General features: G+C 35.5%; 1 protein-coding gene across 1 annotated transcript in view; it reads left to right on the plus strand.

Moving 5' to 3' along the window:
- Window positions 1–24,112, plus strand: part of EMB2785 (elongation factor family protein) — a 212,989-nt gene extending 188,877 nt beyond the window's left edge. Inside the window, exons 15-19 of the mRNA XM_089792717.1 lie at window positions 21,694–21,780; window positions 22,215–22,265; window positions 22,387–22,470; window positions 23,194–23,244; window positions 23,508–24,112. Of these exons, the coding sequence (XP_089648843.1) occupies window positions 21,694–21,780; window positions 22,215–22,265; window positions 22,387–22,470; window positions 23,194–23,244; window positions 23,508–23,591 (357 nt within the window). The 3' untranslated portion in view covers window positions 23,592–24,112. The remainder of the gene's footprint in view (window positions 1–21,693; window positions 21,781–22,214; window positions 22,266–22,386; window positions 22,471–23,193; window positions 23,245–23,507) is intronic.
- The last annotated feature ends 371 nt before the right edge of the window (window positions 24,113–24,483 follow it).

The following is a 24,483-nucleotide window of genomic DNA, read 5'->3' on the forward strand; positions in this document are numbered from 1 at the left end:
TAGAGGTTTCCAAAGATAGATTGATGGCCTTGCTAAGAGATGGTGCTATGGTTCTTTTCAGTTAGGACTGTCACTCCATTAAATACTTTGAAACACATGTTGATGTGCTCAATGAGAAAGAGAAAGAGGACCTTAATACCTACCTGTAGGAGACGGCATTAATTGGACAACATGAGGATCAGAGTGGCTGAGAAGATCAGGACCAATTCACTTACGTAAATCCAATGCCTCCCAACTTAGAGAATGATGGTAATAATGAGAACAACTCAGTGGAAAATAGCACCAGTCAATTTGCAAAACTTAATGTTTTCCAACAAGTACCTTATTAGCAGTTTTTTGTACAAGGATGTGATGAAGTGTATTTTGGTCATAATCTCCCAGATAGAGAGTATAGTGTTGTATTTAGAATTTTGATACTCTGGGCAAGGTCCTATAGTCTTTAAACTGAGTGTTGTTTCTCAGTTTTCAAACTAGTTTAATATAAAAAATAATGGAGTTTTGTATTTTCTAGCTCTATTGTAGGTCAAAATTGGGTGCAGAGTAGAGGTTGACATCATATTAAGGAGGTCCAAAACCCCTAAATCGACTTTTGTTTCATTCAAATAGGACATATGAGGTTAACATTATATTAAGGAGGTCCAAAACCACTTAACGACTTTTCTTTCATCCAAATTGGACATTTGAGGCTAAATATAGAGTCATTTGAAATTTGGAGGTGTGACGACGACAATACAAAAACAATAATTTCTAAGATGATTTTCAAACAATGATATCTCACTCATATCTCACTCATCCAGACTCCCTTTACAAACAATTTTTTGAGGTAGAATTTTGTGCTCTGCACAGTCGTGCAAATGGCTTCTGATCTCTATTCTTGAATATAATATGAGAAGTGTTATATTGATATAATCATTGTATCGGGTGGACATCCTACTGTAATATCTTTGACTAGAGATAATTGTGAATCGTGGGCAAAAGGCATCATCACACATCACAAATGGTGTAATCTCTTGCCTTATCTTTATGGACACATACCTAACCCAAAGACAAAGTAGAAGAAAATAGTATGGGAAGATAAGAAATGGTCATATTAAAGGAGTGATTAGTATGAGTCTCTTTTCATATTTACACCATTTAGTCTACTCCAAAATCAATGATATTCAATGCCCAAGTAGAATTTGGAATTTTTTTGGGAGTGTTTAGGAGATCCACACGTTCCCCCGTTCCCATATGATCCTACTGCAGATTGTCTCTTTCCACTTGACGATATAATAATATTTCCTATGATGATGATACATTAGATGAGATTTACTTTAATACATATATGGAGAACAAGGATTATCAAGTGACTCCTCTTGCAGCTCCTACTTCTCTAGTTGAGATTACACATTCATCTCTTGATGGTGATTCCAAAGAGTGATTACATGAGATATCTATTTGTGGAGCCTCACATTTAAGTTTGGGAGACATATTTGAGGGGGTCTCTCCTCTGTGATGACAGTTTCATCATAGTTGGAGTTGATACTTCTTCACCTTCTTTGGCGATTGGAACCCTTGATTTTTCTCCTCCACTTGGTTTGTCACATTTTGTGGTTCAATTTGATGGTGTGATAGATTCCTTGAGTTTGAAGATACCTATTCAATCTTCAAAGGTACATAATTGGAGACCTTCCACCTTTTCATTTGGATGTGAATTAGTTTGTGGCATCATCATCATACTTCATTTGGATACCACTTCCTAGTTGCTATTTGGAATGGGAACGTTCCTGCATTTTTATTTTGTATATCTTCGTCCCAAGGGGACAAATTTTGTTTGTATGCATTGGATTATGTTCTATCTTCAAATACTCATCAATTTTGCAGGAGATTCTTTATTAGGAGGGGGATATCATGTCTCCTACTATCCTTTTTAGGGGGGATAATTCTTTATATATACATGATGTATGTAGTTCTTGGGGGGTCTCGAGTTCTCCATCCATTCATGCATCTTGTGTTCTTCATCATTGTGTTACACACTATCCTTTTTGGAGAGTTAAATTGGCATCACTCGTAGGCTAGGGGGCATGTTGGTTTTCGTGTGGACTACTAGACCATGGACCACATTTTGACTTTGTAGGCTACTATTGAGGAGACTCGATACCGCTGTGCAAAGGTCTACTATTTTTTTGTGGACTTTTATAAAGGGTTTGACTCCATTCCTTGGGCTGCTCTCTTCTAGAGACTTAGAGATTGGGGATTCTAGATACATTATTGACGGTCGTCGTGAGATTATAGAGTGTTGTAGGAATATTTAGGACTCTAGGAGGCTTTTCAGATCCGATTTAGAGCACCATTAGGGTAAGCAAGGTAACCCTCGCTCTCCAACCTTATTTGGCATCTACATTGACGATCTTGAGGATTATCTCAGAGGGCATTGCTTTTAGGGGATTGTTGTTATCTTCACCAGACCTTGATCTCCATCCTTCCGTTTGTTAATAATGTAGTTCTCTTGACCTCTTCGCCGGAGGGTCTTCAAAGGCTTCTTGATGGCATGACCTCCTTTTGTGTTTTGAGGCAGTTGGTGGTCAACCTCGCAAAGACCCAGGTCTTTGTCCTCAATTGCTTGAAGCCCTCTCATCTCTACTTCTTTCAAAGTGCAAAGGTCGAAATCTCTTCTTTGTACACTTACCTCGGGGTCAAGTTTTCTAGTCCGCACTTCAGCATGAGACTTGCTATGAAGCCCCTTAACAATAAGGGGCATGGTTCCCTTGCTCTACTTGAGAGATTGTGCTTTTGGCATGGCTTCTAGGACACCTTGATTAGACCGATGATGCTATATGGTTCAGTGGTTTGGGGTTACTTTCTTCTAGAGTTAGACTGGGCCTTAGTAGAGAGGGTTGAGATCCTCCTCAAGTGTATTATTAGGTCCTACCAGTTGACACTTCTCAATATCATTTTGGCAGAGTTTGGGGCCAATCCTTTCAAACTCGAGGCCATCTTCGACCTTGTGTGGTTCATCTATCAGCTTGGGTCCTTTGTTAATTTTGCTAAGGGACATTAGATATATTCCTACTTGGCTTCCTGCTCTTTAGAGATGATGGGGTGTGCGGACTCTACCGATCGTGCCTGTTATTGGTATACCCAAGCCTTCACTCTCTTGCAGTCAGTAAGGATCGATATTGACCCCCTCCCTCCATTATAGTATTCATTGGATGCCCTCGCCCATCTCCTTCCTTCCCTATAGGAGTTGAATGGGCACACGAGGATGCACATTTATAGACAATATATCGCTATGACATTTGTTAATCTCCCTAGCAGGCTCTGTCCGTGTATGACCTTCTACGGAGAGAACTTTACTGATATTGGGGATGGGTAATTTCTATATTGGTTGATGTTGGACACACGCCCTTCGTATCTCCTTGGGCTCCTTTAAGATTGGTTGGCATCGACTACGTATTCATACAAACAACCATATTGCTAAGGAGTAGACTTGTTTGTTTGTTTATTAGAAACACATTTGATTTTCCATTGCCCCATCTACTATGAGATCAAAGGGAGGTTCTATTGTCTTTTTCTAGGAATGCTAGTATTACACGTCCTTTTTCATTTATGCATATTAGCTTTGTCTTGGGTTGTATCTCCAGGAGGCCATGAGGTTTCAAGACCAGATTGCGCAGCTTTAGGTACCATCGAGATAATCCATGGATCAATTCATTACCTTATTTTTCTCCTTAGTCTCTCCTGCTCTAGGTACCAAGCGGATGCTCATCCTCTCTTCTCCTAGTCACACCAAGTTAGTGTGTCCTCACAAGAGCGATACTCGATAATGACCCTCCATTTGCATTGGTTCTTAGAGACGACCCAGGGCCTCTCCTTGCCCTTGACACTACCCTTCAGTTTTGAGCTTCTTCACGACGTCGGGAGGAGATTAGCATATTGTTGGCTTCTACCTCCACTTTTCGATTTGGGGTTTTCTTTGTGTTTTTCTTTACCCAGACATTGTTTGGTGTTACCACAACTGTCTGTTTTGTATTGTACTTTTGCAATTCCTTAGACCCTTTGTGGTCTCTTTTTGGACATTAATAAATTTATCTTCTCTCCTTTTCGGGGAAGGTTTTTCCCATGAGGTTTTCCCTCTTTCTCCTCTTTATGACAGATTGTATTTCATGTATTGCTTTACATATTGTACCTTTGTACCCAATATGGCCTAGAAGTCGGTCCCATCTTGCATTGTGTTTAAGGGCATTGCCCTAAGTTACTCTTGAGAGTGGGTGTTATGTAATTAAATATTTACTAATTACACTTAAGCTTACTAATAATAATGCATTGCATAGTAGTTTGTCTTTGAGGCACCTAGGAGTTTGCACCTCAATGAAGCACATAGTGTTCAAGAATTTTACTCTAGGTGGTGATAGTTGTTATCCAATTCCACTTTGTGTGAGATCCACCTTTAGTGCACATATCAAATTATTGTCCTCATCATGACACATACTTCACTTCATAGTGGAGGATGATCCACCTTGTGTAGGTGATAGGTTATATTCTTCTTATCATTGTCTCTTCTTGCCTTGTGCAATGACCCTCAATTAAGAAAATGATCAATGTATATTATATGTTCAAGTAATGTAAAGAATGCCATAAATAACAATATACCCATTATAATCAATATGATTAAATCTTATATATATATATATATATATCCGATCAAGATAAATAATCTATATATATAGTTAATCAATAACCAACATAAATGATTAAATTAAAATACAACTCCAATAGAAATGATTAATTAAAATACAACTCATAGCACTAACTGTAAGCTATATTATCATTAACCAATATATCAATAAGAATATTATCAATTTTAGTTAAGGTGAATCAGCAAATATATAAGACAAGACATTCCAAGGGCATATATAAAATGAACACCAAAGTGGTACTTTATAAAGGGAACAACTAAGCATACCAATTAAAAAGGAACACACATTGATCAAAGACAAATAATTCAAATTTAGAGGAAGAGTAACTCGTACATGGTGGTCATAGCTGAATAGGTACAAGTGGGTGGAGGGCCAATTAAGCATAAAGTTTTGAGTAGGTGAAAACAAAATACATATGAAAAAGGAAGAAGGAAGTCCACGTGGAAGATAGAAACTTAGTGCCCATTTGGTTGCAGGCATAAGAATTGAATATTAGAATTGAAAATGGGAATGTGTATGGGAATGAGGAATGGGAATGGAAAATATGTATTCCAGTCCCATTTGGTTCACCTGAAATTTGTTTGAAAATATGTTAATTCCATGTTTGGTTGTACAAAATTGGAATTGGAATTAGGTTAAGTTTATATATATATTTTTTCCCTCTAATTTTATTTGTTTTAGTTTATTATTTTTTTGGTTATTTATTTCAAAGAATGTATATTTATTTTTGTTTTATTCATTGAAAGTTAATGAGGAATTTAAATTATTTCAACTTTTTATAAATAAATAGATAACATCATGAATATGTTGGTTATTTATATACAAAATCATAAAACAAATAGTCTTGACGATCATAATTAAGTTCAAAATAACAAAATGGACATGTCATTACTTAAATTTGTCCACCATTAGATATACAAAGTCATAATAAAATTTACATCTCCAAAATTTGTCTTTTAACCATATTTACGCATTTGTTCCCAAACTACCATAACCAATACTGCGATTGTAGCAATTAGAACACAAATAACAGATCATTGAAACATGATTTTGACTTTTGCCATGGAAGCAATCTCTCTGGGAGCACTATCTTGAATATTACACAACTTGCAATTGTTCCTTTCATCTTCTGTATAGTTAGATGTGGTTGACGTAGATGGGCCATCCTTTGCCCACTGAAAGAAATTGTAGCCTTTATCCCCTTGCATTCCATAACTACGTAAGTGCTCGCCACAATAATTTAGTACATAAAAAGTAAACATTACAAAAATAGTAACAACCTTTCGACTATTTGGACAACAAAATAATTTACATCCAAGATTACGCTTTGTGCGCGAGGTCTTCATTAATACACTGCTAGCACCATAGTCACACAATGGCAAAGTATCCAAAGCCATCAACCCTATATAAATAATGAACAAATATAATGAGAGCAAATAAATAATGAACAAATTATAAACAAAATATTCCTACTGTTCAATGTAAACATAACTCTAAAGCATTTTATGAGCATGTAGCAGAAAACAATTTTTTTTAATTCATTCTTCATATGCAATAATAAAATGCTTGAATAATTGAGAAGACAACAAGAAAATATTATAAGCGACAGCCCAAAATGCAACACAATAACCCATCATGATCTTCTAACTTTTCAAGAAAATAGAACTGACAATATGCAAGAAGTAGATGTAATTTCACAATGAAATACATTGTCATTGTTGATGTTGTATAAGTAGCATAGATATCGTAAATATTTCTATCTAAAATACCAAGAAATAATAAATATGAATCTTGCGGAACTTATTTTATGTCATAATAAACTCCAAGCAATGTATCGCAGCAAAGACAGTCTGAATCGTTGGGTGCATCATATGCTTTCATCCCTAATCATAGTGAATAATGATCCAATCAAATAACAAATAACTTGGATAAAAAGGTCACACATGTAGTGTTTAACCAAATTCCTAGTACTAGCTCATTTTTGCAGTCCACAAAGCAATTATCTACCTTCAACAGTGGCACTTAGATATTCAATATTCTTTCAAACTGTCGAACCGCACACTTGACAAATGCCACTCCTCATTCCATATTGTGCAAATGAGGAATATATTTACAAATACTAACTTCATAACTGGACAGATTTATGATGACCATTTGCTTGGATACAATTTTCTACATTGTATTATAAAATGGATGGATGATTGTAGTTGTATTACTCGTATTACTTGCTGACGTATGTATACTTGTATGGCAGAGGAGATTTGATTACTTGCTGTCATTTGACAATGTGCAATAAATATGCCCTCATCAATTGCTTTATTATGACGTAAACATGAACTATTTGCATATCAAAAGCCATTTAAAAGAGTTATTATGTACATACAGTAGTGCATCACAATTAGGGGAATCCAAGGGTTATTCTGTACATACAACAATACATATAGCAGTACATACAACAGAAAAGGGTTATTCTGGGTTATTGTGACAGAGAGAGGGGAACCCAACAGTCATACATCACATCAGCGTTGAACATCATTAAGGAAGTCAATACATTCAAAGGATAAAATATAATAGAGTGGAACTATAAACACATACAAACAGCTAATGCAAGCAAGCCATAAAACATAATTCGGTGGAACTATAAATAGTTATGTTGAACAAAATGAAGGTAAACAACATGTATTGTTAATCCATTTCAAGAACAAATGGAACCAACAGAGTTGAAAATGCTTTATATCCATCCAAGTGTGACAATCATGAACAGGTTGTATATTGCTTGAAAAAGATTGTAAGTTCATACATAGTTTTAAAAAAGATTATAAGTTTATAAAGATTGTAATTTATCACAAAACTCCTCCAAACTTGTATCTAGCGTACTCTTCCCTCTCCTCAATAGTCATCTCTACGAACCCCCAAGCTTTTGTAGGTTCAGAAGTAAAATAGTCATATGCCACAATCAAAGTCTCTTTGCTAAGTCCGGGCATGGCCTTGGGGGCAGCATATGCACTTGATATATCTTGCTTGATTTCCCTTTTATCAACATTTATATTGTGACCCTTATTCATGCCCTGATCTATGTTTTGGATGCTTTCACATATGACATCCAAAGAAGAAGCCATGCTTGGCTTCCTCCCCTTTGGCCTTCTTGTTGTTGGCGTAGAAGGATTTTGTCTGACAGATGCAGTAGAATTGTTAGAATGAAGGAGCTCTTCATCAAAATCAGGAGTATTGAAGCCCCCATCCATAGGCGTACTGAAGCCCCCATCATCGTCAAGATCAACAACCTCTTTAAATAGCTGCCCATCTTTGGTCTTTGTAGCTGTCGCTGTTGCCTTTCCTTCAGTTATGTCATTCCCAAAAATGTTTGCTAACTCATTGAAGTAAAAGAATGGTTGCCTCTTGTACACTCTAGCATTTTTGAAGCAAGTTCTCTACATGATAGAAAAATTAAGGAATTAGATGTCTTTCATTGCAATTGATTGAGAGATGTATAATTGATATAAAAAATGTTGTCTAGAGAACATTACCTTCAGCAACTCATCCCATACACCATCCTCAGCGTCCACACATTGAGTAGTTTCATTCCATGCAAAACAGCTCATGTTTCACAGCTCTTCCATAATTCTGAAACCTTGTTTCCACATTGATAACTTGTTTTTAAAGTTATCCTTTACAAGATTCATATGCATATGTTCATTGAACTTCTCTTGTATTGCCGTCCAAGCTTCTTTTTTAAAGCCCCCGTCACCTTTTCTTCTTAATTGAATCTGCTCAAAAAGCAAATCTACCAATTTTCATTCCATTTCTCTTGTCCACACCATTTTGGTATTTCTAGCCGAAGTAGCAACCGCAGTCACATGTACCTCCTCATCCATTCTCGTTAAGAGATTGGTGAATGACATTGGCAGCTATCAATAGGTAGCTGCAAAACTTTCAAAAAACAATCAGCATCTAACATAACTGTTTTAGCAACACTCACATCCAATATAATGGTTGACATAACAAACTCTGGACTAATCTTCAGAGCAAAATAACCCTTGAAGAAATTCTGGAAAATATGTGCTCGAAAGATGCCCTTGCTGCTGTACAACAAATACAATTCAATTTGAAATAAAATGACTTAATCAGTGGCAATATATATTATATATGCATCAGCATTATATATATCAAGTTTCAGTGCCAATATATATTATATATCAGCAGACATGACCAGACAATTTGCGACTGGCTAACCACAATGCAACAGCCCTATAATAGCAGAAACTAATATGAGGCCTTCCAATGTTGATGCATATATATATGATATTTAATATTAGTCTATCAAACTTATTGGTTTTGGCTTCTATTTTTCTCCTTAGTCATGTTGAGCCTAAGATGATATTTAATGTTAGACTATTATGCAGTATAAGAAGCCTTAAAATCTCTAGTTGATTTCATCATCTCTGAAGAGGTTATGGTTGTAATCACCAATCACCAATGTAATGATTGTGAAGAATCGAAAGACTCAGATCTGAAGTTAAACATTGTTGCCCATTGTTTGAAGTGCGACTTAAATGAACTGATCTTCCCTAGCTATTTGTTTGAGCTGTGAGTGTAAACATAATTGGGAGTTGATCAAAATAGTTCATTAAGCCCTCAAAACTTTACAGTACTTTGCTTGCATGAGGCAATCTCAGTCTTGATGAACAGGGAATTTTTTTTGTCATGCCCCAGGTTGGTTTAGGATATGAATAACAGGGGCAGATACAACACAAATGTAACTAGAGGCAGATAAAACCAATAACAGGGGCAGACACCCTGACAGGGGTAAATGGACAGAGATTCAGAACTTAAACAATCTAAAAATAAATACAGTAGTGGATATGGCTAAAACTGCATTACAGCACATAAATCTTGAAGAGCACAGTGGAACTCATCCTTGGCTTGGATTTGTTGATCGCATTTGTGTCCACCCACTAGGAGAAGCTTCTCTCAGTCAAGTGGCCTCTGTAGTGTGCTCTGTGGTTGCTCAGATTGGTAACACTCTTAACGGTCTGTCTATTTTCCCCCTTTCGTTTTGCCACCAATTTGAGTAATCTTAATAAAAGACAGTAATTTTCATATGTATACCCCCACAAGTTAGAGAAAACCCTATCAAATACAATTCAGATTGATGTAACCCAGAACTTCAATGCATTTAATATCCTTATACCTTAATGCCCTGCTTTTTCCATCTGGGCATGAAAGGTCAAATTTCACTAAATTTGCTTCGATGGGGGGATAAATACACAGAGAAAGGTTTTTTTTTGTAGTTAAAGCCTATTCCATGAAATTTTGCTTTCAGTCACAATCCATTACATAAAATTTTTAGTCATGAGAATTAAATTGAGGTGGGAATTTTCTTATAAAAATAAATGTTACTCTAATAACTTTCTCAACATTTAGTTATAGCCTTTGATTGATACCTTGAGCACCACCCTAAAGTACTCGTAAAGAAGGTGAAGATCTGTCAGATGAACCAAGTAAAAATATTATAAAAACTTGATAACTGCTATATAATGAACTATATACCAGAAAAAATCTGGACTGTTAAAACTCATATTACCACATCAGAAACTTGCTGAAGAGTACAATACCCATATACTACAAAGTGCAATTCCTGTTTGCCACAAAGTGCAAATAAATGTTCTTGTTTTGAAATACAACTAAGATCGAGAGTTGTAGTTTTCCCGCATTGTTCGGGCTATTTCATCTCGAAATTTCCCCCAATCATCTCTACCTCGTTGATTCATTCCATAAGTCTCAAGAATTGGCACATTTGTCCCAGCACGATCATCATCCTCTTCAATATCCACTTCGGATGGAAGATCATCCTCCATTGTAATGAAGTTGTGTAGTATGCCGCATGCCAAAACAATCTTTGTTTGGGTAAATATACTGTAGGATGTTGCTTGCCTCAGGATAGGAAAACATTGCTTAAAAATACCAAATGTCCACTCTATCACATTCCTAATAGAGGAGTGTCGGTGGTTAAATAATCCTTCAGGAGTGCTGATCGAGTTTACTCTACAAAACTCTTTTAGGTGGTAACAGTTACACCAGTAAGGGGCAAGATATCTTGGTACATTTGGATACCCGGCATCAACTAAATAGAAATTGCCTACACAAATGGAAATAAAGTTATAGTCAAAATAGAGCATACAAGTTTTGATTTAATATAATGACAATATTATCATATAAAATATGAATTAATATACCAGGAGGCACCACAAGTGTATTTGCTCTAGACAAAGCTGAAGTAAGAACCTGACTATTTGCAGCAGACCCTTCCCAACCACCAAGAATATATTGAAACTTATAGTCAAATGAATAGACACCCAAAACATTCTGTGAAAAATTGCCTTTTCTATTGCAATATTTTGCTTGGATGTCCACATCAACAGTAACTGGTATATGGGTTCCATCAATTGCACCAATACAATCCTATAACAAGCAATATTATTATCAAATATAAATTAATATAATTAACTGTCTAGTAATGAAAGACATGTCACTAGAGTGTTTACCTTGAAAGACGGATCAAAATGGTCCTTCACAGCTATTTCTGAAGGAGTCGTTGCAACAGGGGGTAAAAGATAATCACTATGAAGCACTAAGATGGCCTTCAACACCTTGTGAAGTGTCGACTCCCTGTCTCTCTTGAGTGACCAAAGTTATGGCCAATCTTTTGATTCCTTAGATTGTGGACAAGGGTGTGGAGGAACATCACTAGTTGTTCTTCAAATGTTATGTTTGTCTTATCTTGAATGCTCCCTTTTTGCCTTAGAATTTTGGCCAAGTGAAAGAAGGCTACTCTCCTCATGCCTATTTGGTCATGGTGATCTGTGTTATTGGAATGGATAATGTGCTTATAAAAAGGACATGTGTCTCTTCTTTGCTTATGCCTGTCTTTTAGCCTCTTGCGAAGATGTTACTATGAATATTGCAAGTGTGGCAAGCAAAATGGCAAGTATTCCCATGACCTTGATCTTCCTAACTATGGCTCCTTGAACCTCAATATCATCAATAAGATCCATCAAATGACCTACAACCACATAATGGGGTTATTATTTTGTGTAATCACATCAAAATATATAAATATAACTACCGGAGTTAAAGTTGTCTTGAAAAAGTTGTAAATATGTGCATTCCTATCAACAAATGGATTGTCTCTATGAAGATTGTTGTTTGACACAATCACATAAAACAAGATCAATACTAATATATTTCTATTGATTGAAAGAATCATGATAAAACCTTACTAGGGAGGAAAATTCTACTACAATCACACAAGCTAATTTAAATGCTTGCAAAACCGGACATCAAAGGTGAGACATATGGCTATTTGCAACTGTGTTTTGTAAGTTCCCATCATGAGAGAAGATATGTGATCAGATTATGCTATAACAAACTAGTAACCTACTATATTTATTACTGAATATGTTTTTAGGCAATCCACACTATAAAAAAAACTTGTTGAAAAATAAATCGTCTATGTGAGGTGACTTATGCTCTCTGAAGAGCTGAAATTAACATATTAAGTCAATCAACCACAACATATACATTATCTTTACCTAGTGCCTAAAAATATCTTCTATACAAGTTTCTTCTTCTATACATTGTTAAAGGTTTGTAGTTTTGTTGGTAAAAGTGATGATATAAAATATCAAAAGCTATTTACCATGATTCAAATCATATGTTTCCATATGATTTTGAGAATATTTAAAAGATAGAAGTACTCATTTGAGAATCTTTATAGAGATGATTTGAGAATACTTTAATAAAGACAATTCAATTCGTTGCAAAGAGAAGGTGTTGGAAAATTTAGCACAACATTACTCTTTATTTATTCTTCTTTTAGCAAAGAAAGCACGCTACCTGTAGAAAAAAAAAAAGCAAAAGTAGTTTATTGAAATGAGAATAAAGTGAAATGGAGTTTCACTTTTATCCTCTGCATGGTAAACATGCTTGCCTTAATAATTTAAGGAGGTTTCAAAGACAAGATATATAATATTTTGTAAAGTGGTAATGTATGAAGACTAAGTTTTTATTTCATTTTTCTCAATGTGATTGCTTAGTTGCCAATTTGTGACACGAATCCGATTCGGGCACGTGAATCGGATCCGTGGATTCGGAATTTTTTTTTTACCCAATTATGATTCGTGGAGGATTCGTGCACACACATATATATATATATATATATATATATATATATACTAAAAAATAAGAGAAATATACATAATTCTAAAACTAAATCATTTCATAGTATGAATCTATGATTTTAGTATGCATCTATGAATCTAGTATATTTGATCAATGACATTGATAATTAATCTATTTTCACGATTATAAAGAAAATCAACACATTCACATTGAATTACTGAAAGTGAAAGTTTGTAACATTCAAAATATAGATCATTAAACTTAAAGTTTGTAACATGATTTACTCATAAAAGAGTCAAGGGTCAAGTTTTTGATTTAATCATCAAATGGATTTTCAAGAAAATCCGCATCAGAGGGGTACTGATGAGCTGCAAGTGCTGCATCTGTATCAGTAGAGGAACCCAAACCACTAGTAGTAGAGGGGATTGTTAACTCATAATCCTCCTCATCATCCACATCAATCAAAGTGGATCTAGCAAGATCCCGAATGGTCATATCTAAATCAGGAGTCTCGGGTGCTACATCCCAAAGCTTTTCGGGCCCTTTCTTGTACTTAGGATCTTTCCGTGACAACAAGCAAAAATTGTTGTGAATGAAGACAAGGTCTTCTGATTTTTTTGGAGCCAACTGGTTGTGTTTGACTGAGTGGATAAAGGAGTAAGTACTCCAATTCCGCTCAGCTACAGAAGAGCTGGCAACCTAAAGAGAAATTAAAAATTATCAATACAACAATCAAGATAAATAAATTAAATAATAAATTCAAGGAATTGAGAATGTTAACCTTAAGCTTAATTTTACAAACTTACTTGGGATAGGACCTTTATGGCAAGAGGTTGGAGGTACGTGAACGCTTGCCCATGAAGGTACCACCATTTGATGGCACCCATCCTGCTTTGGTCTGTTATGGCAATAGGGTGGAAATCCTCACCTGAGTTGAAAGCAGCAAATTCACTCCTCACAATTGCGCCAATCTCTGGATCTTGGAATATCTTAGCTAGTGCCCTCTTATACCCATCTGCAACCTCTGCATCTCTAAATGGTGGCACTCTACTTGGAAGGCGAAGTACATCTGCACTATAGTACCTGGGGATAACAAAAGAAAATTGAACACTATCAAATATCAATAGCACAAACATTGGATAAAATAAGCACAAACATTTGATAAGAACTACAGTACCTCGGGGATAGAGCATATGCAAGGAGGTGCAAAGGTGTGGTCATCTTGTTCCATCGATGATGAACAATTTTTTCCACCATCTTGTAAAGGGTGTCCTCAGGATCATTCTCCCTCCTCTGTATGACCTAGGATATGAAATATGAATAATAATTATAATTAGTGAATATGTCAATTTAAACTTGAGAATCTAGATATCTCTCAAATAAAAAATTGTTGTAAGAGAACGTAAAACTTACCATTTTAATTTTTTCCAGCATACTATCCATGGAATCATAAATATCCCCAAGGCATGGCTCATCACTATCTGCGAAGCGAAGCATTGCCATTATTGGATCTGTGATTTCCAACACATAACTCACAAGACCCCACCAATCCTTATCTAGTATCATTCTTCTCACATTTAAGGCCCTTGTTGTATTGGAATTCTTCCAAACGCCCCATTGGGGGCTAATGACCATATGCTTCAATGCTTCTTTTACCTTCACAAGTCGTCTCAAGACGATTGTGTGAGAGGCAAAGCGGGTTTCAGCAACTTAAGAACATGTTAAACTCAAGTTAGTAATACATTTAAAAATTAAAACATGTTAATGTAAACAACAACAAAAATTAATAATTGTGGAATCCAATAATATTCAATTATATATTAAATATACAAATTTACCTTCAATAACTCCAAGTCCGAGAAACTCCTAAAAATTGCTTGTGACATGTGGTGATTTGTCACAAACATTTGAATCTCTTCAGCTTCCTCATATATCCTTTTCACCCAATCTATTTCAGTGCCAATTGCTTTCATCACTAAATTGAGAGAGTGGACAGTGCATGGTGTCCAAAAGATATGATCATATCTAGACTCTACAATTATCCCTACAGCCCTGCAAACTTTTGCATTGTCCGTGACCACTTGGACAACATTATTAGGACCCACTGACTCTATGGCATCAATGAGAATGTGTGAAATTAATTTTGCATCTTTCACTTGCCCTTCACAATCAACTGCCTTCAAGAACATTACCCCCTTAGGGCATATAGCAATAACATTGATCAATGGATGGTTTCTACAATCTTTCCACCCATCCGAAATAATAGACACACCCAATTGAACCCAAAAATCTCTTATTGGTTGAAGTTGAGCCTCTACATTTTTCCTCTCATCATGTAATATGGTAGTGCAGAACTTCTCATAACCAGGCGGTTTGTAACCATGGGGTGCATCATTTATTGCTTCCACCATCTCCCTAAAATAAGGTGATCTAGCAAAATTAAATGAAACACCATTTGCAATTAAACAACGTCCAATTTTGTGATCAGCAATGTCTCTCTTTTCATTTTGGAATGCCCTATCTAGTGGGCCTCTCTTGTGGGTGAGTGGCGATGGGTCTTCATCTTCATCATTTGTAGTTGGCATAGGCAAAAAAGGATGTGTTCTTGTGTTTGTTTGATCGGATGATGGTGTTGGTGTATTTGTTTTTTTTGAAGCACCACGTTTTGCTTTTGGAACTACTCTATCAGCATCATCTTGCTCTTTTGCTAACGCTGCTATTAGTGCAGTTGGTAATCCCTTCTTATCACTATCCTGACACATGTGAATTCCTTCCCCCGCAGGGCCCAAAAAATGTAGTTTCACTCGGGAATAGGAGCTTCTATGTTGTATGTTGCAATAATTACATTTTCATATGTATGCCCCACCCCCAGGACATTGTGCGACTCTTGTTGTGTGTCTCCATAAAGGAGACCCCTTATCAATTTTGAAGCTTGGTGATGCAGCCCCACCCCCACTTACTGCTTACTGAGCCTTGACTACTCATTGCTCTATTTTTGCAATCTAGAAAAAAAGAAGAAAGAAAACCATGCTTCACACTTACACAAAAACTTGAAAATTTGGAAAACTAAAAATAAATCAATAATCTATGAAAGAACTCAAGAATATGGTTGAAATGCATACCTTAAACACTTCTTGCAAGGTATTTGAAGCTCCACAACCGATCTGCTTCGAATCCAAGCAGTTTACTTCAAACTAGCAAGTATGAGAGAGCAAAATAGAGAGTAAATGAACTTGCATTGTGATTTAGAGGGTCGTTTTTAGGGTTTAGGGCCTTTAGGAAAAAAAAACATTAAAAAATGAAGTTGGGCCCACTTTTTTGCTTCTTTATTTGGTCAGGATCCGTGGGTGGATCCTCGAGGATCTGGGCAGGATCCGTAATCCTGCTTGTGGATCCATAATGCAGATCCTTACGGATCCACAGGCAGGATTATGGATCCTGCCCGGATCCTCACGGATCCATACATGGATCCGGATCCGAATTGGACCCGAATTTGGATCCGTGGGTATATGGACGAATCCGGTAACTGAGTACGATTGAAATAAGTGTGAGGAGATTTCCAATAACAGACTCACAAGTTTGAGAGAGAGCAGGGAAGAAAGATTTGGAAGAAAACAATTGAGAAAGATGAATCCTGAAGTTTTCAATGCTGCTAAAGATGGCAGTACAGATTATATTAGGAAATTGTACAGGCAAAGTCCACAAGAAATGAGGGAATAACAATGCAAGTGTTTAACTTGATTTTGTCAGGCAGCCTATTTAGAATCATTATACAAATGAGATACATAATGGGGAACTTAATAACCAGGTTTCCTCATAACAGTGAATGTATTTCTTTATCAGCTTTCTAAAAATCTTATATTAAAATATTTCTGAGCTCTCTCAAATCCTTATATAATTGAAATTGCTTACAAGACCCACATGCACTGCATTTATCAGTACATTGAACAGATAGTAATAATAATCTCAAACAATGTAATCAACAGTAAACTTAGGTGTCTTGCTGAATGTATTCATATATTCTTTTGCTGCAGAGAAGGACAAGAGAAATAATACATTGCATGGGGATGAAGCAAGTTCTGATGAAGATCCTGTAGAAAAGATAGATAGAATGTACATATCAACCTTGGCATTCTTCACTTCACCTGCCAAAGGATTTTTGGTTAAAAAACTCATAGCAACTAGAAAAGTAAAAGAGAGACCCTCTCTCTGGCAGATAGGGTTGAAAAGGATCTTCATCACACATGAAATGAATGAATGAACGATTTTACTGATGTCCATGAAACTAAACAATTTCTGGGACTAGCATAAGTTACCCTTCCATAACACTATTTGTCTGCCCACAGAAAATAAAGAAGATTTCCACAATCTATATGAAATGATCAGATTTTTGTATGAACTTGTACGAGATTTTCTCATGTTGCTCTCTCTCTCATCCTGATGATGGCAAACAGAATGCGATCCGAAACATTGATACAAAAATAATCGCACAGTTGAGTCCAGAAGCAAAAAATTTAATAGTTTCAAATGAATTTCTTTCTGGGTGAATAGATGGGATGTTTTGGGAAAATGACCTTCCTCAATGATACATTTCAAATTAGATGTGGAAGGGTAATTGATCAGAGAAGAAACATAACAAAAAATAAAATGTGAAAGAGAATGATTATGGTCTCATGAGTTTCCCTCATGAATTGCAAATGATAACAAAACATGGGAGAAGGGCTTTAGGATTCAGCAAAAAAGCTCTTCAATATTCAAAAGGAGGGGGACTTTTTCTGCAACAGAATCAAAACCAGCAACAGTTGAGAATTCTTCAAAGTTGTCCAAAGGCCTGTGAATTCTCCGTGCAATAGCCCTGCCTACCAACAAAGCCTTCTTGAGACAGAAGATGGAGTCATCCTCATACAAAGCAATAGAGTCATGAGCACTGCCACTGTTGGCTGTAATGTATATTCCCCTGCCACATGCCTCCTTTTTCATGGAAAACCCTTTCCTGATGATTCTACAAACATTGCATCCTTCTAAGTTAAATCTAAATTAAGAAGTGTTTACAGTTGGGCAACAACTTAACTATGTCACAATGTGCAAATTCAGACAAACAAATTGCACACTGGTGCCCATCATGTGATTTGTACTCAAACATAGGAAGAGACTCTATTACATGTTTGTCCAAACCTACATGAGTGTCCAAACTTGAAGGATTTTCTTCTTCCAAACCCAAATCTTGAATATGGGTGGCTCTGAAAGATGAACTGTTTCTTCTCAGGCCAGATGCAATGTTGCATCACTATCCATCACTACCCATTCACCCATTGTTAGATGAAAATCCTAAAGAGAAACCCAGGGCAGTCTTGATATTTATTTTTACTGTAAAAATGATGACATATGAGGATAGCAGAGCAGACGCAAAACAATAGTAGAGGAGATGCATGGGCATATTTTATTCCTGCAAAATAAAGCATGACAAAAGCTAGAAACTGAAATCTAGGGTTCGAAACAGAGGAAGAACAACATACATAAAGAAAAGCTCCTTCACATCGTGCAATAATCAGCTACCAAGAAGAATCACATGGTTACTTGCCTCGCTGTGGATCTTCTCCTTTGTAAAGAATCACAGTTTCATGTCTGCAAAACAAAACAAGCGAAGACTAGCGTTTTAGTACCCACACACAATTTTGTTTTCATTTTAAAATAATTTTCTCTCCTCGTTTCTGCCTGATAAGCTTCTCATTTAACTGATCAGAATAAAGCCAAGGAAATCCTCTGTTTGACACCACAGACTCCAGACGCAGGAGCAGAAAACAATGTCATTGCTCACAGGAAAAGGATGAGCGAGAGTTTTTTGCCAACGGAGTAAATGCAACCACGGTGTAAACTGCAACCACGGACCCAATGAAAAATAAATTTTGGAAAAGTAAGATTGGGAATGGGATTACTAGTATTTTAAGGAATGGATAAAAGCTCATTTTGAGCTAAAATAGGAATACGTGATCCTATTCTTTATTCCTATTCCGTGCACCAAACAAAGAATATAAATCATATTCTAATTAGCAATGCCCATTCTGACTGTATTCCAGTAACCAAATGGGCCCTTAAACAAATTAGGATGAGGAATATTCTTCCTTATTAAAAGGAATTTGACTCCTTTAAGGTACATGAGTTATCTTAAATTTATGTCTTTCTTATATACTTCAAGACTTTAGTAATATATATTTTAGTGCTAGTAAGTAATAAATAATGAATATAAATATAATGGTGAATAAATGATTGAAGTTGAATAAGCGATAGTTATGAGGTATAACTTATGTAATTAAAGTTTTACCTATTACTATATAAATATATATGGATTTTATGTAAACATTTACAAAGATGTTATTTTTGGATAGGTAATGGGCTGAAGCCTAGATTATTTATTATTATTATTTTTTTTCTAAATTAATTATTATTATGTATTAAACTCGAGTAGACTCAAACCTTGGACCACCTAGATGAGAGGCTCACAACTTACTGTTCTGTTGTAGGTTCTTCCCTTACGAAGATGTTATTTAATTTATAAGGAAATTAAAATTAGAAAAAGAAACTTCTGTTGAAATGAGATTAATATAATTTCTTACGAGAGATTGATATAATCACCATCTAACTGGAATGATTAAGATTGATCTATTCTAAGGAGTCAACATATACATATGTGATAAGGGCCCTGGATGGAGGATATCTCTTCCAAGAAGGACCTTAGAGGGAGCACTCCATAGAAGACAAAGAAGAAACTAAGGATGGTGCTAGAATTGATAGTATTTCATTCAGGACCTGGATGGTTAGTAATCCCGATGTGAAGACGTCTTTAAGTTTGGGGCTAGGATAAAGGGTAAAATAGTATAGTTAGACTTATTATTGTTTAAATTCTGATATTTAGTTTGCAGGTATCACTTTTTCCAAGCTAACCCTAATAATGGGGACATTACACTGCCATAGCTAGCTCTGCACGTGGATCTTCAACCATATTGAATGCTGATGGATCAACAATGAAAACTCTGCTGAGTTGCCACTACTGAAACTGCCCCCTTGCGTATATAACAAGGTCTATTATGTACATTTTAGTCATTAATTTCAATGTCCATTATCAAGAATTTCATTCTTGTATCTCAATGCAATTGTCTTGCCATTCTCTTGTGAAAGTTATCTTGGTCTTTCATTTAATTATGGAGGTGTTATAGAGTCACCTAAAACTCACAATATTCATTTTAATTGCTTTTGAAGCCACAGTTGGAGTTTTTGTTTATATTTTTATATGCTGCAAATGTTTATCAGACTTTTTCAAGAGGTTCGAGGAGAATTGTATGTGAAAATTTCCATGGTCACAATGTAGTCATGCTGATGGCAAGATAATTATTCAAATTTGGGTGAAAGCACAAACAAATTTCTTTCCAATGAATTAATTCCTTTTAACTTATTACGATGATGGAAAATATTCCAAAATACATAAGCGCCCATTTCCAAAGTAACGCTATTTATGAGAACTCCCCATCCGTTGCAGCCATATGATGTACTCTTACATGTATGCCTACACTTTGAGAAATCAGAAATTCCCTTTCTTTTCAGAAGATAAGAAATTGCAGCAATATTTGAAAATCTTGCATACATATGCCTTGTGAAAATTAGAATTCTTCATATCCACCATGTAGTTGCAGCATGTTTAGTGTGTCTTCATATGCAACTGTTTCCAAAATCCTAGTTTTTTTGTATGCTATAATGTTCTAAAATTGGGATTTTTAATCCTAATTGCAAAAATTACTACAGGCAGCCTTTCACGAAATTTGAAGTGTGATCCCCTCCTAAAAAACCCATTTTCATGCCCCCACACTTTGAATTTCGGAAATTTCCATACCCTTTACATATCCCATTAAATGTTTTGTTGCATACAATCAAACATGTAATGACCTCAGAAATTCCTGACAAAAGTTTATTCCAAATCCACTATGTTAAAAGATTCTTGGATTGCCCTTTATGTCGTTGGAAAAATCGAAACATTTTTGTTTGGGGCATTACAAAAATTTCAGAAAAAAGAACTGAGGAAATATCTATCAAATTGCACCCCAATTGTTGATGAGTTCTGGTAATCTGACATTCACTCTACATAAATGAGATCCCAATTTCTAAGGACAAAGGTAACAATCAAATTCAGATGATTTGGGTTTTATACCATGTTTGTTTTCTGTTTTTGTACCCGATAATTTTTTATTATCTGAGTTGCTGATTCCAAGTAAATTTCACCAAATAACTAGTTACCCTTCAGTAGGTGTGGCTCATGAGTTGCGGGTAAGCTAGTTGCTTAGCTAAGAACCTGCATCTGGGGATTACTCGCTGTGTCCTAGGACCCTTTATAGTGTATTACCTGATGAACAAGCTAGGCATATGGCTTAGGTGTTTAAGATTTAATGCCGAAGATAAGATATAAATAACCAAATGTATTTTTATAAAGTTTAAAGCTAGTGGATGTCAGTGTGAGCAACAGACAACATTTTGATTTATATTTCTCTATGCATCACCCTTCGGACTCAAATGCAAAAGAATGTTGGTGGCTTCATTGAAGTTTCGACATTAATTGCTTTGAATATGATGTTATTGTACAGAGTTTTCACTTTCATTAATTTCTCTGGGTTAGCATCTGTCTGAGAAGATTTTGGATTCTTATATTAATATTAGCTCCCAATATTGTAAAAAGTGCTTAAAAACATTTCAAATATGTTAATACTATTTACAGTTCTTAAGAAATACACGGACCTGAGTGGACATTAAGATAATTAATGTTGTATTTATTCAATGCCGAGGACAGGTTTCAATGAGTCCGGGGACAATCACTGCATATTCACTCATGACTTTGGAAGCCCGTGGAACTCTATTTGTCGCACCAGGAACAGAGGTTTTTATCTACCTTATCTTTTCACATAGAAAAATGTATTTCTAGCTCTTCACAAACATGCTCCATGAGAGGTGCATGAATCATGCTTTCAAATGAGTGCATGCAAAGAAACTCATTGCATTAAAAATTTCAAAATCATGTCATTTTAATAGTAATATAAAGGTTTCTTTTTCCTCCTTTTGTTGCATTTTGAAATAAATATTAGTCATCTGATTCCAAGTCAATATTTGAAACATTTAATTTGTATTCCGGTTTTGGTAAGCTTGTAACTATATATTTTACTAGTCCCGACTTAGGAAGTTACAATTTTGGTTTGTAATCTATACTTCTCAGCATGCGAAGGAAATAATTTCCACCCCTAGTCTCATGAAATGTCCACTATTATTATTTTTGTCACTGTTATAAATTAATACTTTGGTCAACTGAATTTCCAGACTTATGATGGAATGATAATTGGGGAGCATTCACGGGACTCTGATCTTGATGTATGTTTCTACCTCTCTAATTTTATCTTTTTTTAATTTTTACCTTCTTACATTGTGTCATGGTGCGCAAGGTTCTGCTAAAGACATAAATTATTCGGAAACATGCGACTCTGATTTATAGGTCAACCCCGTAAAAGCAAAAGAGCTGTCTAATATACGATGTGCAAACAAGGACGAAAACGTCCGTTTATCCCCCCCGCGTCAGGTATGCTTACAATTATTTATTTTTCTGTTTTGTCTTCCTTTCTGCTTTGTGATTGAAACATTTCCGTTTCAATATGTTCTCTTTAAAACCCTTTCCACTGTTGAATAGTGATACGAGAGAAGTCCTATACCAATTTTCATTGCTCTTGTCATGAGCCTCTATATCGAATTAATGGTATGATAAAACTGACTTAGCTAGGTATGAAAAGAAATAAATATTCATCAATGAATCTGAATATATATTTGAAGCCAACCTGACTGTTAATTGAACTTTTAGGTTTTGCCAATTCAAGGACTCTGACCTATATTTCAACCTAACTGTAGGTTAAAGCATTACGCGCTTTGCTTTTTGTTTCATTTGAAGGGAATCGTTCTATTATGGGTTCCTGTTTGTTTAGCCATTAGGCATCTGGGTTTAGTGGTAAAGTCTTGTAATAAGCACTTTCTAGGTGCTGAGTTCAAATTTAATTCAATACAAAAATAAAATAAAATAATTCATGTTTGATACAGCGATAGTAAGCTGAGTTCAAATCTTATTCAATAAAAATAATAATTTTAAAAATGAATTCCTGTTTGATTCAGGGATGCTTTTTCCAGGGTACTATTAGTATTAATTGTAGGTGGGTTATTCTAATGTGGGTGCAATTAAAGCTGGATTTGAACTTTTCTTAGAAAATCATATAGCAAGTTTTGGAACCGAGGAACTGATCATGTTTGTTTTCAGATGACCCTAGAGGAAGCGATTGGATATGTCGCTGTTGATGAACTTATTGAGGTGGTTCCTGACTTCCATTTACAGCTTAGTGCATATATTTGCCAAAGATGTGTCCTTTGATTGTTGAATGTGAAGTTTGTTGGTTGCAATCTTTGTAACTAGTGGCATGCATTTTTTATACCTCTGTTACATATTAAATTTCTTTCTACAATCTTTTCAATTCTTTGTGAAATGCTTGTGAGCATTTTCGTCTGCAAAAACGGTCACTTTTGAATGCATGCATAACTATTTTGGTAAGTGAAATGTGACGAGTGTGTTTGCAGGTAACCCCAAAAACCGTGCGCTTGAGGAAAAAATATTTGGATGTCAACAAACGGAAATCAATGCGACGCATGGTCAAGGAATGATGACAGTATTGCTGGTATTTATGCATTGACTGCGCAGATTATTGAGACAAACTACTTTCGTATTTAAGGTCAACATGCAAGTACACGTTTAAGAATGAGGACAGTTCATTGATAATGTTCTTCATTTTTCTCGAATAATTCATTGAGATAGTGACATTCATTTGGAAATTCTTTTAGAAAGAATTGTGAATGCTCCCTGGGCTAAGAAGAAACTTATGTCTACATTGGAGAGGCTGTAGTATGATATGAAAAAAACATATTTTTCTAAAAAGTATCCGTGTCTATGTACTCATATTTTAAAAGCATTCATATGGAAATAAAACAGCCCTGTTTGTAATAGATGCTCTAAAGGCTGAAAGGAAGTTTACATTAGGTTGGAGAGGCAGGAGTGTAATATTAGTTTTAAAAAACTAAACGAGATACCAATCTTATGTCTCTTGAATTGTCTATAGCTGCGTCATTGCAGCGTGCTGTTGTATCCGAGACATCTACCTCTTCAAATTTGCGACGATTTGCCTCAATTTCTTCCGTGTCTTAAATGCAGCTTGTGGTTTAAAACACATTCGGCTACTCTACCTGAAGCTTGAAAAAATTGGAAGTCAGTATCATAAAAAAAGTTTAAAGTCAAATAAACAATCCTCATCTTATTGTCTGTTAGTTTCAGCGTTTGGTATTTGCTTTCAAAACAGTCGCTAGCTTTCAGTTCTTTTTAACTGTCTATCAGCTGTAGTTTTCACTTTTCTGTACAAAAAGTTACCAGCTTTATAAGATTATTGTTTAGTTTCTCAAATCTTTATATTTAAACGTGTCAATGAATAAATTAATCAGTGATTCAGCTTTTAAAAACTATATTTATATATTCTTTTCATAGACCGACTTTCTTCAAAATTCA

The sequence above is a fragment of the Cupressus sempervirens genome, chromosome 7 (assembly GCF_028749045.1).
Source record: "Cupressus sempervirens isolate cs-2001-9-10 chromosome 7, ASM2874904v1, whole genome shotgun sequence".
NCBI classification, from domain to species: Eukaryota; Viridiplantae; Streptophyta; class Pinopsida; order Cupressales; family Cupressaceae; genus Cupressus; species Cupressus sempervirens.